General features: G+C 44.4%; 1 protein-coding gene across 4 annotated transcripts in view; it reads right to left on the reverse strand.

The window, feature by feature from the left end:
- Positions 1-13,854, reverse strand: part of THSD1 (thrombospondin type 1 domain containing 1) — a 31,163-nt gene extending 17,309 nt beyond the window's left edge. For 2 of the 4 annotated variants that reach the window (XM_084639427.1, XM_084639424.1), the window contains exons 1-3: positions 13,725-13,854; positions 10,657-10,963; positions 3,125-3,263 (exon numbers count right to left, since the gene is read on the reverse strand). In XM_084639427.1, coding sequence (XP_084495553.1) covers positions 3,125-3,182 — 58 coding nt within the window. In that variant the 5' untranslated portion in view covers positions 3,183-3,263; positions 10,657-10,963; positions 13,725-13,854. Of the gene's footprint in view, positions 1-3,124; positions 3,264-10,167; positions 10,268-10,656; positions 10,964-13,724 lie in introns of all 4 variants that reach the window. The other 2 variants (XM_084639425.1, XM_084639426.1) reach the window with 2 other exon arrangements.
- Between the last annotated feature and the right edge of the window lie 1,189 nt (positions 13,855-15,043).

Consider the following 15,043-nt stretch of genomic DNA (forward strand, 5'->3'; position numbering starts at 1 on the left):
GCCCCCCTCAATCTTCTCCAGACTGAACAAACCCAGTTTTTTCAATCCACCCTCATAGGTCAGGTTTTCTAGACCTTTAATCATTTATAATTAATCATTAATCCTCTGGATTTTCTGTAATTTTTCCACATCTTTCCTGAAATGTGACACCCAGAACTGTACACAATACTCCAGTTGAGGCCTTATCAGTGGGGAGAAGAGCAGAAGAATTACTTCTTGTGTCTTGCTTACAACACTCCTGCTAATGCATCCCAGAACGATGATTGCTTTTTTTTGCAACAGTGTTACACTCTTGACTCATTTAGCTTGTGATCCACTATAACCCCCAGATCCCTTTCCATAGTACTCCTTCCTAGGTAGTCATTTTTCATGTGTGCAATTGATTGTTCCTTCCTAAGTGGAGTACTTTGCATTTGTTCTTATTGAATTTCATCCTATTTACTTCAGACCATTTCTCCAGTTTGTCCAGATCATTTTGGATTTTATTCCTGTCCACCAAAGCTCTTGCAACCCCTCCCAGATTGGTATTGTCAGCAAAATTTATAAGTGAACTCTCTATGCCATTATCTAAATCACTGATGAAGATATTGAACAGATCAGACCCAGGACTGATTCCTGCAGGATCCCATTTGATATGCCCTTCCAGTTTGACTGTGAACCACTGGTAATGATGGTTTTCCAACCAGTTATGCATCCACCTTATAGTAGCCCCATCTAGGTTGGACTTCCCTCTTTTGTTTATGAGAAAGTCAATGTGAGACAGTATCAAAAGCCTTACTAAACTCAAGATATACCAAATCTACCACTTCCCCCCATCCGCAAGGCTTGTTACTCTGTCAAAGAAAGCTATTAGGTTGGTTTGACATGATTTGTTCTTGACAAATCCATGCTGACTGTTATTTATCACCTTATTATCTTCTAGGTGTTTGCAAATTGATTGCTTAATTATTTGCTCCATTATCTTTCTGGTTATTGAAGTTAAACTGACCGGTCAATAATTCCCCAGGTTGTCCTTATTTCCCTTTTTATAGACTGGCACTATATTTGCCCTTTTCTAGTCCTCTGGAATCACTCCCGTCTTCCCTGAGTTTTCAAAGATAATTGCTAATGGCTCAGATATCTCCTCAGTCAGCTCCTTGAGTATTCTAGGATGTATATCATCAGGCCCTGGCAACATGAAGACAGTAACTAGTCTAAGTAATATTTAACTTGTTCTTCTTTTATTTTAGCCTCAGATCCTAACTCATTTTCACTGGCATTCACTAGGTTAGACATCCAATCACCACCAACCTTTTTGGTGAAAACTGAAACAAAAAAGTCTGTTAGCACTTCTGCCATTTCCACATTTTCTGTGATTATTTCCCACCCCACTCTCCTCACTGAGAATGGGCTTACGCTGTCCTTAGTCTCCCTCTTGCTTCTAATGGATTTATAGAATGTTTTCTTGTTACCCTTTATGTCTCTAGCTAGTTTAATCTCATTTTGTGCCTTGGGCTTCCTAATTTTGTCCTTACATACTCGTGTTATTTGTTTATATTCAGCCTTTGTAATTTGACCTAGTTTCCACTTTTTGTAGGTCTCTCTTTTGAGCTTCAAATCATTGACTAATTAAGCCAGAGTGGTCTCTTCCCATCTTTCCTGTGCAGTGGGATAGTTGGCTCTTGTTCCCTTAATAAGGTCTCTTTGAAAAACTCATTTTATTTTACTAATTTACATCACAGAGATGCTTGAGGAGTGAAAGAGCTGAAAATAAAAGCAATGATAACAGCAGCATTTTTTCCCCATCTAAGATGTGGTGCAGCATGTCGAAATGACGTCATTTCATTATAAACGGAGTGGTTTTACTTTAAATCTAATTGTGGCATGAGCATGCTTGTACAGGTTATCAAATTATTCTGGAACATGCTTTGACTAGCAGGGAAAGACAATATCTAACGCACAGGACCTAGAGAGATCCCAGTTCTGCTATAATTCTCCTGTGAGACCGCAGGCAACTCACTTAGGAATCTGAGGCACAGAGAAGTTATCTGCAAAATGAGAATGACACTTATCTGCCTCACAGGGGTGCTGTGCTTTGGGACTTACTTCGTTAATATCTGTAAAATGCTTTGAGATTCTTGGATGGACATCTACATGCCATCACAAAAAACAAATGTCCCCATTTCTATTGTGAGCTAGATTACATCCCAAACTGTTACAATTGAAAGGCCTGTTAAATGTAGAACTGATCTCTTGTCATAGTGCTGGGAGCAAAGATGTGGGTTTGTGTAACGGGGCAGGTGCAGTATTTAATAACTGTCTGTAATTCAGTTTCTCACACATATTTTGAGAGCAAATAGCTGTAAATTTTGCACCATTTATATCTGGTCTTCATCTTTTTGGCCAGTGTGCAGCTTGTTACCACACCACATCCATAGAAGCAGACTAAATCAGGACTCCAAACTTTTCAAGGCTGTACACTAAGGTTGAGCAATGCATAGCTTAATTTTCTTGCTTGAGCTTGAAAATGTACTGAGAGTCAAAATACCAACTTCACTTAATTTAAATGTCAGGGATAACATTTTCAAAACATCTAAGTGAATTAGGAGCTTAAACCCCATTTTCAAAGTGAATTAGACACTTAGTAACTCATGTCTCTCTGAAAAGTCAATGGTTTTTAAGCACCTAGGTGCCTGTCACTTTTGAAAACTGGCATTTAGGGCTCCTACATCACTGAAGTGCATTGGAAAAAATTTTCATTGCTCTACATTCCCCCACTTCCTTTGAATTATGTGAACTACAGTGATATAGAAGGTTTGCCATACAACATTGCTCAGTTAGTTACTGGTGACAGCCAGGATTGCTTGCTGATACCCACAGAAATCTGTTCAGTATATTATGTTTCTTATTCTGAACAAATCCACAGCTGGAGAAGGTCCTCCTTCCGTTCAGATACAAATACAGCCTTCAGTTAAGTCATTTACATTTTTCACAAGTCCAGGACTATATTTCTGGGCACTCTTGAGATGGATTCTGTGCATGTTCCCAATGAACCAGATCATCTGTTAACACCACTACACATTAACATTTTCAAATGACTTTAGTTAAATATCTACAGTACGCCTTTTAGAGTTACAATACTCACCATAATCACAGAGCACAACTAACAATAGATTTGAAAAATCTTTCAACATCTGTTTCATTCTGATCAGTGGGCTCCCAGGTCCTTTTATTCCTCATGTCCTTTTTCACCCCCAAAGCGCACACACTTTTTTCAAGAACACCTGAAAATTAAAACTTCAAAAAATTAGAACCCTGTTGAATTTGCTTCATAAAAGAAAAAAACCCGGAACATTAGTTGAAAAACTTTTGACAAATACTTAATATCTCCATTTCCTCTTCTATCCACCTTACAATCAGCTACATATCTCCAGTGCACCTAGACATGCATGGCTACAATTCAGTATATAACAAAGTTCACCTCCGCAATGTCAGTTCCTGTATCAGAACAATGAGATTTTCTTATCGCTTTACCCTTCCAACCAACCTGTTAAGGTCTGGATAGCAATCCCATTGCAAAGACTGCAGTAGTCAGCTTTTATATAAGGATCATAGAATCATAGAATATCAGGGTTGGAAGGGACCTCAGGAGGTCATCTAGTCCAACCCCCTGCTCAAAAGCAGGACCCATCCCCAATTAAATCATCCCAGCCAGGGCTTTGTCAAGCCTGACCTTAAAAACTTCTAAGGAAGGAGATTCCACCACCTCCCTAGGCAACGCATTCCAGTGTTTCACCACCCTCCTAGTGAAAAAGTTTTTCCTAATATCCAACCTAAACCTCCCCCACTGCAACTTGAGACTATTACTCCTTGTCCTGTCCTCTTCCACCACCAAGAATAGTCTAGAACCATCCTCTCTGGAATCACCTCTCAGGTAGTTGAAAGCAGCTATCAAATCCCCCCTCATTCTTCTCTTCTGCAGACTAAACAATCCCAGCTCCCTCAGCCTCTCCTCATAAGTCATGTGTTCCAGACCCCTAATCATTTTTGTTGCTCTTCGCTGGACTCTCTCCAATTTATCCACATCCTTCTTGTAGTGTGGGGCCCAAAACTGGACACAGTACTCCAGATGAGGCCTCACCAATGTCGAATAGAGGGGGACGATCACGTCCCTCGATCTGCTCGCTATGCCCCTACTTATACATCCCAAAATGCCATTGGCCTTCTTGGCAACAAGGGCACACTGCTGACTCATATCCAGCTTCTCGTCCACTGTCACCCCTAGGTCCTTTTCCGCAGAACTGCTGCCTAGCCATTCGGTCCCTAGTCTGTAGCTGTGCATTGGGTTCTTCCGTCCTAAGTGCAGGACCTTGCACTTATCCTTATTGAAACTCATCAGATTTCTTTTGGCCCAATCCTCCAATTTGTCTAGGTCCCTCTGTATCCTATCCCTGCCCTCCAGCGTATCTATCACTCCTCCCAGTTTAGTATCATCGGCAAATTTGCTGAGAGTGCAATCCACACCATCCTCCAGATCATTTATGAAGATATTGAACAAAACCGGCCCCAGGACCGACCCCTGGGGCACTCCACTGGACACCGGCTGCCAACTAGACATGGAGCCATTGATCACTACCCGTTGAGCCCGACAATCTAGCCAACTTTCTACCCACCTTATAGTGCATTCATCCAGCCCATACTACTTTAACTTGCTGACAAGAATACTGTGGGAGACAGTGTCAAAAGCTTTGCTAAAGTCAAGAAACAATACATCCACTGCTTTCCCTTCATCCACAGAACCAGTAATCTCATCATAGAAGGCGATTAGATTAGTCAGGCATGACCTTTGCTTGGTGAATCCATGCTGACTGTTCCTGATCACTTTCCTCTCATGTAAGTGCTTCAGGATTGATTCTTTGAGGACCTGCTCCATGATTTTTCCGGGGACTGAAGTGAGGCTGACTGGCCTGTAGTTCCCAGGATCCTCCTTCTTCCCTTTTTTAAAGATTGGCACTACATTAGCCTTTTTCCAGTCATCCGGGACTTCCCCCGTTCGTCATGAGTTTTCAAAGATAATGGCCAATGGCTCTGCAATCACAGCCGCCAGTTCCTTTAGCACTTCGGATGCAACTCGTCCGGCCCCATGGACTTGTGCATGTCCAGCTTTTCTAAATAGTCCCTAACCACCTCTTTCTCCACAGAGGGCTGGCCATCTATTCCCCATATTGTGATGCCCAGAGCAGCAGTCTGGGAGCTGACCTTGTTCGTGACGACAGAGGCAAAAAAAGCATTGAGTACATTAGCTTTTTCCACATCCTCTGTCACTAGGTTGCCTCCCTCAGTCATTAAGGGGCCCACACTTTCCTTGGCTTTCTTCTGGTTGCCAACATACCTGAAGAAACCCTTCTTGTTACTCTTAACATCTCTCGCTAGCTGCAGCTCCAGGTGCGATTTGGCCCTCCTAATTTCATTCCTACATGCCCGAGCAATATTTTTATACTCTTCCCTGGTCATATGTCCAACCTTCCACTTCTTGTAAGCTTCTTTTTTATGCTTAAGATCCGCTAGGATTTCACCGTTAAGCCAAACTGGTCGCCTGCCATATTTACTACTCTTTCGACACATCGGGATGGTTTGTCCCTGTAACCTCAACAGGGATTCCTTGAAATACAGCCAGCTCTCCTGGACTCCTTTCCCCTTCATGTTAGTCCCCCAGGGGATCCTACCCATCCATTCTCTGAGGGAGTCGAAGTCTGCTTTCCTGAAGTCCAGGGTCCGTATCCTGCTGCTTACCTTTCTTCCCTGTGTCAGGATCCTGAACTCAACCAACTCATGGTCACTGCCTCCCAGATTCCCATCCACTTTTGCTTCCCCTACTAATTCTTCCCGGTTTGTGAGCAGCAGATCAAGAGAAGCTCCCCCCCTAGTTGGCTCCTCTAGCACTTGCACCAGGAAATTGTCCCCTACGCTTTCCAAAAACTTCCTGGATTGTCTGTGCACCGCTGTATTGCTCTCCCAGCAGATATCAGGAAAATTAAAGTCACCCAGGATCTCGATGCATTAAAGCAGGGGTTCTCAAACTTCATTGCACCGTGACCCTCCTTCTGCCAAAAAACATTACTGCATGACCCCAGGAGGGGAGACCAAAGTCTGAGCCTGCCCAAGCCCTGCCGCCCCGGATCAGGGTGGGGGCCAAAGCTGAACCCCGAGTCCCGCCTCCCTGGGCCGAAGCCCTTGCTCTTCGGCCCCAGGCATTGGGCTCCAGCAAGTCTAACATGAGCCCTGGTGACCCCATAAAATAGGGTCCTGACCCACTTTGGGGTCCTGACCCACAGTTTGAGAACCGCTGCGCTAAAGCAACAGGATTCATATAAAGTACAGATTGGTTAAAACTGAGAATACAACATGGATTCTGACCTCTGCACACATAGGCACTGAGAGATTATTGCTAGTGTTCATTGAATCATAGGACTGGAAGGGACCTGGAGAGGTCATCTACTCCAGTTCCCTGCAGTCATGGCAGGAGTAAGTATTATCTAGACCAGAGGTGGGCAAACTACGGCCTGCGGGCCACATCCTGCCCGGCCCCTGAGCTCCCGGCCGCTCCCCTGCTGTCCCCCCTCCCCTGCAGCCTGAGCGGGCCGTGCTGTGCCACCAGCGCTCTGGCCCACTGCTCTTGCTGGGCAGTGTGGTGGCGTGACTGGCTCTGGCATGGTAAGGGGGCGGGGGGTCCCGGGGCAGCAGTCAGGGGGCGGTTGGATGGGTCAGGGGTTCTGGGGGGGGCACTCAGGGAGTGGGGGGGTTGGATGGGTGGGAGGTTTTTTTGGGGGGGGCTCAGGGAATAGGGGGGGTTGGATAGGGCGTGGGAGTCCCAGGGGGCCTGTCAGGAGTTGGGGGTGTGGATAGGGATTGGGGCAGTCAGGGGTTAGATAGGGGATGAGGTCCTGGGGGGCAATTCGGGGTGGGGGTCCAAGGAGGGAGCGGTCAGGGGACAACGAGCAGGGGGGTTGGAGGGGTCAGGGATTCTGAGGGGGGGCAGATAGAGTGTGGGGGCCAGGCTGTTTCGGGAGGCACAGCCTTCCCTACCCGGCCCTCCATATAGTTTTGCAACCCCGATGTAGCCCTCGAGCCAAAAAGTTTGCCCACCCCTGATCTAGACCATCCCTGACAGGTGTTTGTCTACCCTGCTCTTAAAAAATCTCCAATGATGGAGATTCCACAACCTCCCTAGGCAATTTATTCCAGCGCTTGCATATATAAAACCATCAATAACTTTGCTTTCTGTTAACTGTTTTGTTTGTGTTTAAAGAGAATCCTCATTAGCACAAAAATGAATCAATATAAATCTGTCATTGATTCTCAGACTTCCCTTTTGGTTCAGGTTTATCAATATATTTAATAATCACTGTTAGATCTACAATTTGTTTGCACATCCTTGATATTAATCAGAGGGGGAAGGTGCTAAAATTTGGAGTTTCACCATCTATTTTATTGGTGAATCAGATATTTTAAGTCTAAATTTTGTCAGTTTCACCTGCAGTTGATTGTGCCACAATTATAGATGCCATTTTTGACAATTCGTCCTACAATGCATATTTTTTATTTTCGTTCCACTTATATAGATTAATCACAATTTTGTTTTAAAGTAAATCGAGTAAATCTCCATGAAGCTTGTAGTAAAAAAAAGTAGGACCATGACTATGATCGCAGCAGCAACAATTTGTTTGAAAAGGAAGTTACAATCAACCCAAAAGATAAGACCCTCCCAAAAGGCACTATTATCAAAGAAAGGCTATTATTATTATTTGCATTATAATGGTGTCTACCCTACTGTGCTAGATACTGTACAAACACAATGAAGAATGAGTTCTGGCTCGATAGAGTTTATAATCTAATTTTAAGATGAGAGAACACAGGTAGATACAACCAATAGATGGGGGAAGAGCACAAAGGTGACAGTGAGACAGTTTTAAGTCTCTCAGTCACAAGCAGACCATTCAATTGGTCAGTAATCGTAAACACAGTGAGTTCATTTAATATTGACAAGATTGTTAAAGTCATTGATCTAGAATATAGGAGGAATATCACATAAAAGTTTGTTATTTTCTTGGTTTCTTCTCCTGTATTCCCCATGTCCATCCTTCCTCCACATTCTCTTACCCAGCAGAGAGACTGATTAATAGTAGCATGCACAGCTTTGCAAAGCAATAAGTAAAGGGTAATATGATAATAAAGCCACATATATCTGAAGAATGTAATCATCACTGAGTCCAAGGCCTTAACAGGATTCTAAAAAGGATTAGACATTGATATAGGTAGTGAGAACATCCACAGTTATATTAGAGAGGATGCAGATTATACAGTGATAATTAAGCCTTATGTCTCAAGACATAAATTCACTGCTAAAGGTTAAAATGGGCAGATTATTCCATAACTGCCTTTTATGGGTATTCTTGCACTTCCCTTTGCAACATGTGGTACTGGCCATCGTCAGGGACAACATACCAGATCAGGTGGACTGTAAGTCCTGTATGGCAATTCCTCCATTCCTACCATAAGAACATAAGGATGGCCATATTGGGTCAGACCAAAGGTCCATCTAGCCCAGTATCTTGTCTTCTGACAGTGGCCAATGCCAGATGCTTCAGCAGGAATGAACAGAACAGGACAATTGGCTGTGAGTGACCCCAGTGTGTTAGGGAGGGAGTGCATCGGAGGTGAGGGGTGGCTGTGAGTGACTCCAGTGTGCGTGTGTGTGAGGTTGTCTTGAGGATAGGGGTGACGGTGGTGAATGCCTCAGTTTCCCCATCTGTAAAATGTGGATACTGACCTTCTGTGCAAAGCGCTTTGAGACCTAATGATGAAAATCATTAGATAAGAGCTAGGTATTATTATTATATCTCTGTGCCTCTGTTTCCCATCCCACCCTTTGCCTGTCTTGTCTATTTAGAGTATAAACCTATCGGGGCAAGGATTCTCTCTTACAAAGCATATGCACAGCACCTAGCACAATGGAGGTCCCAGAATTAGTTGGGGTCTTTAGGTGCTACTGTAATGCAAATAATAATTGCAACCTTCTCTTTTTTGGCCTTTACCCTTTTCATCTATTCAAAATTCCCCTGATAAAATCATCTCCTTAAATCCTTTCCAGTCTTTTAGGACAGGGATTCTCAACCAGGACTATGTGTACCCCCGGGGATATGCAGAGATTTTCCGGGGGTATGTCAACTCATCTACGTATTTCCCTAGCTTTACAACAGGCTACATAAACAGCACTAGCGAAGTCAGTACAAACTAAAATTTCATACAGTGACTTGTTTATATTACTCTACATAATATACACTGAAATGTAAGTACAATATTTATATTCCAGTGGATTTATTTTATAATTATATGGTAAAAATGAGAAAGTCAGCAATTTTTCAGTTATAGCATGCTGTCACACTTGTATTTTTATGTCTGATTTTTGTAAGCAAGTTGTTTTTCAGTGAGGTGAAACTTGGGGGTATGGAAAACAAATCAGACTCCTGAAAAGGGTACAGTAGTCTGGAAAGGTTCAGAGCCACTGTTTTAGGCTGTACCTACATGGAGAATTTTAGAAATTCTCCCACCATTGGCCTAGTACCAATGCTGCTCAACTGGTGGAAGCACTAATACAGATCAAGTGCCAGTGTGTTTACCACTGATTTGTCTAGATCTGCTCAGAGAAGGCTTCAATACAGTGATAAAAATGTTTGCATGCAGTCTACACTAGTGTTCTCACCTTCGCTAACACTGCTGGAGCATCAGCAGTTGGTGACCAACTGTGAAAGAACTGCTAAAAACTCTCAGTGTAGTGAAGAGCTTGCAGTCTCACATTTCAAGTTCTGAGCTTCAGTTTCAATCCTATACCCGTTTACATCTCTGCTCTCATTTCTTCCTGTTCCCTCTGGCTCCATACACATGCCTCAATCCTCTCCCCTTATTGCTCCCTCCATCTTTTTCTCCCATCTCAGCCTGGTGCAAATATTGACAGACTAGTATATTTAAGTCAAGTGGACTTATGGGACACAGCCTGCTAAATTTACATAGACTGTTTTCACCTATTCAAATGAGTTTTCCCACATACTAAAAATTACAGGACTCTTGCTTCATAGTCATGCTGCTGACTCTACTGATTTTATATAAAATAGATAGAAAACTCTTTACCACCCAGTGGATTCCTTTAATTTCCGGATCCGTTTTTACAGCAACTGCCAAAGATCCAAGAGCCAGTGTGATGGCACAAATATCTGTTCATTACCAGCTTCTGTAGGAGAATCATTATATTATGCAGCAAATATTCCCTCTTTGTAAAGGAAGGTAAGTCTTCATATAAAGCAGATTATATACTACACTTCAAAGGGCCTTCAATAGTTAACCAGATACTTAATGAACACTACTTGAGGATTTAGTTCAATAAGGTTATAAAATGAACTTGACTTAAAGCAACATCTTTCCACTCTCACAATTCTGACCCACTTCAGTGTTAAGGGGAGCAGCAATTTTGGTGGCTCCCGCACTTCTCCCAACAGCAAGTGCCCACCCTCCTCCTCCCTCTCAGATCCCCAATCTTCTCTTGCTCCCCTTTACCCACCCTGAGAAGCCTTGGAACCGCACCCCTCCTCTGCAATAGACAAAGAGATCCATTCATCTCACCTGAGCTATCAGCCACTTCCCTCCTGCTTCTCTACCCAGATAAGATGCTGACACCATGCCAGTGCCTCCCTGTCCTCAGCAACTTCTTGGACTCAGGAGCAGGGTGGGACCAAGCAGTGGGAGGAGGAGTGGCACACTGAGCAGGCAGACTTGGAGGATGAGAGGAGTTCCGGAGACAGGCAAGCGAATAGTCTCAAGTCTGGACTGGCTCCTCTCAAGACTCATGATTGAGCCTCTCCTCCACAGCAGCTCTTTCATCCACACTATAGTGTCCCCTAGCAGCTCATCAGGAAACTGGCCAGGGACACTGTCAGGAACAAAATAAAAATGGTCGGGGAAAATAAAATTTTACAAAATCTAAGACCAACAGAAATGTTGCCAGGATTTTTTTAAAATCTGGTGAAAAACAGTGTGCTTAATGTTTGTTCATTAATAAATGTTCTTCAACAGTCTCTGCAAACTAAACATTGAAGCATCTTACTAGTGCTGGAGAACTTGAGTGTGAAATCAACCAGAAACTCAATATCAGCACAAGTATGAAACTGGCTGACAAGTTCCTTTATATTGCCCAACATGAAAAGAATGCAAACGGTATAAACTGTGAAAAGAAAATATTATTTTAAAGTTTCTTATTTCTAATTATCTATACTTCAGGAAAGGTGACTAATTATTTTTAACCAGTAGCTCTTTAACTGCCTTTAGGATTAGCTGATTTCTTAAGGGTTAAGATCTGCTGGGAATTTCAGATCTTCTAATATAAACCCCCAACTCATTATAATCAACAGAGCAGTCTAGGTGGCATCATATTTTATCAAAACCTGATCAGTGTTGGACATATGAGCAAGACAATTTTGCATTGTTATTGTATGTGGTTTTATTCAAATTAGAAGTCTTGTCTTGAGTTGAAAGACACTAATGGCACTAGAAATGCCATGTGTAAGAAAGATATTACTACAAAGATGGTAAAGTCTGCTTCCACCAACATTTGGGGCCTAATCTCACTAAGTGCTGAGCTTTTATTGACATCAGTATGGCTAGGGAGCTCAGCACCTCACAGCAAGTAGCCAGCAACCTTCAGCCTCAGGACGTCTAGAACTAGTTTAGAGATCATATATATGGATGAGATTTCCTTTTGAAGGACTGCTGCGAGGAATGAATGATGAGTTTACTATATATCAAAGGATTTGGAAGAACTTTCAAGGAAGAATAAATAATGAATGTCAAGAATTAAATATACTGTATTGCCTTTGGTGGCATCAGAGATGGAATTCAAGCATCCAGTCTTTTACCCTTATGGGTTTCTTTTCTTTCCCTTTTAAAATATTTTCTGTGCTATTTAATTCTTCCTGGACTCCACTCATTAATGATGCTTTTCTGAAATCAAGGGAGCTACACAGCACCCTGGGAAGTATGTCAGTTTCACAGATGGAGAATTAAAGTACAGGGATTCAAACCAAATCCTCAAGGGTGTTTAGGCGCCTAATTTCCATTGATTCCAATGGAAGTTAGGAGCCTAAGTACTTTTTGAGGATCTAGGCCTAAGTGATTTGCCCAAGGTTTCATAAGAAGCCTCTGACAGAACTTGACAACAGATCTCCCGAGTCTCAATCCAGTGGTTTAAATGAGAGGCCATGCTCAGTAAAAACAAGAGTCCAACTATAGATGAGAGTTTGTCTTTGGTGCATTTCCATGTAGGCTGGTTATAAGTTTTCAACTAGCAGGGTTATCGAAGCTTCTCACTGACTAAATGGTAGCAGATGACAGAACGAGGAGTAATGGTCTCAAGTTGCAGTGGGGGAGGTTTAGATTGGATATTAGGAAAAACTTTTTCACTAAGAGGGTGGTGAAACACTGGAATGCGTTACCTAGGGAGGTGGTAGAATCTCCTTCCTTAGAGGTTTTTAAGGTCAGGCTTGACAAAGCCCTGGCTGGGATGATTTAACTGGGAATTGGTCCTGCTTCGAGCAGGGGGTTGGACTAGATGACCTTCTGGGGTCCCTTCCAACCCTGATATTCTATGATTCTATGATAAACAGGTACATATCAGAGCACTTCTCATAACACATTTTCAAAGAAGGTCCAATGGAAAAAGGATGAAGGATAAAGACTGGTATAAATATTGTATGTATTGAGATTGGTTGGTCAGCAGAAGTTAGAACTAGTTTGGCTCAGTAACACTAAATTTCCAGATTATTTTTTCTATGCTGTAACATGAAAACATTTTAGCCACAAGTAGCTGCATTCTCACATTTTTCTGCAGGTCCCATTGCTTTAAGGAACTTCTGTACTTGAGGGCACAGCTGTATATGTGTGGGGAAAAAAAGTGTTTTGTTTTAGTTTTTTTTAAAAAAAAAGTAGGGGGGGTGGAAAGGCTAACTGAGGTTGGAAAAAAGGTGTTAAGAGAAATGCAGTGTGCTATATTTTTAACTGTAGCACAAACAACATTAGCCAAGGGAATTAAAAAAAAAAGCTTATATGACTGTTTGCATCAAGATATTGGAAATATTTTCATGTGAATTTTTTTTTAAAGACGACGAAAAGTAAGTATTTAATTTAAATTCACTACTATGACGAAGTAAAGGTCTGCAGAAGCGTGCATCATTGCCAATTATCTTGAGGGCTACACTGCTACAATCCCAAAGAAACGAATGAGGCTGCACCGGCGCCGCTGAAGGCAGGATCTGTCCCATTGTCTGAAAAAGGCAGCGTGGAGCCCCAGGGAAGAGAACCGAGAAGGAACAGCCCGCGTTTAGTTAGGCGTTTGCACGAACCGGGTCCCTTCTGCCTGGGGAAATTGCGGCCGTAACGGCAAGCCCCTGTTAGGAGCACGCACTGAGCCAGCCAGCTGTCACACGACGCCAAGTCGGGGGCTGCTGCCGACCGGCAGGACGCGGATCTTTCGGAGGATCCTGCCGGCGCTGCGGCCAAGCGGACACCGTTTCCAGCGCTCCGCGCAGGACCCAAGCGCAGGGGAGCAGACGCATCCCGCCCACCCGCTGCCCGTGTCAGGAGCAATGGGCTGCAAACCCCGCCAGGCGCCCGAGCCTGGGGGCGAAGCGAGCCCTTACCTGAAGGGAAGGACGCCTCTCTCCCGCCGAGCCCGGCTCCGCCGCCGCCGCCGCCGCCCAGTGGGACGCGTCCCGGCCGAGCTGAGCTAGTCCCGCGCCCGGGCTGAGGGCGCGCCGCCCCGCGGCTGACTGGCACCGCTCTGTCAACGCCCCCGCGGCGCGGCGCTCCCCTGGCCGGGCGGAGCAGCTGGAAGCGCCAGGGGGCGCCGGATGGAGACGGGAAGCCCTGCCCGGGAGAGGGAGGTTCACGCCTCTGCGGCGCGTCCCACTCCCGCCCCGCCCCGCCCCAGAGAGCGGGCAGGGACCGCGGGCCCCGAAGCGTTGGCTGGCCCATGCACCGACCCCTCTGCCGAGGACCCACTGGAGCCCACAGCCAGGCCCTAAGCGGCCGGGCAGCCTATTAGCCCGACGCGGCCTATTGCAGCATAGGTCAGCCCCGCAGGGCTCAGGGGCAGAAGCTGAATGCAGGCCGAGGTAAAATAGTTTAACTCTCTCACTCCTTATGGACTATAACAGGGTTCAAAAAGAAACTAGATCAATTCATGGAGGATCGGTCCATCAATGGCTAGGAGCTGGGATGGTGTCCCTAGCCTCTGTCCCCCAAAAGATGGCAGATGATGGATCACTTGATGATTACCTGGTCTGTTCATTCCCTCTGGGGCCCCTGGCATTGGCCACTGTTGGAAGACAGGATACTGGGCTAGATGGACCTTTGGTCTGACCTAGTGGGGCCGTTCTTATGGAGGCTTCTTCTGTGTTTCAGACATTTAAATTTGCAAACCACCTCCTTAGTACAAACTCAGTACAGATTCTTCCTCAGTCCGATCCTCCCAACTTAACAGCAACCCCTACTCCAAATGAGGTCAGCCTAGAGAAACTGTTTGAGCTATTTTAGTCAACACAATCCAGGTGGTCTAAGGATTAAATGTGTCTCCAGCATCTACTTCAAAGTAAATGCTTCAGTAAAATGCTCCTCTCCTAGTGGAAAAACAAACACAGAGAAAAGGGTGGGCTGGCAGGGGGCCTGGGATCTCAATGCCAAGTGCCAATACTATGCACACTCCACCAGCCACTCAGCCAAATGGCCTGGCCCTGTCTTCTCCTGAACTCCTCCAGGTTTTGTGTCTTATGGTGGGTGTGAAGAATAAGCCGGATGCGACACACATGTTAAAACCAGGACACCATTAACCATTTAAACTGCCCCTTCAAAGCATGATGGCCAAAATTTTCAAACCCAATTGCCTAAAGTTAAGCACTGAAAACCACATTTCAGTGCCTACATCAGTAGCCTGATTTTCAGAGGCACCGTACCACAGCTC

Source organism: Lepidochelys olivacea (genome assembly GCF_965140295.1).
Source record: "Lepidochelys olivacea isolate rLepOli2 genome assembly, chromosome: 1".
Classification (NCBI taxonomy): Eukaryota; Metazoa; Chordata; order Testudines; family Cheloniidae; genus Lepidochelys; species Lepidochelys olivacea.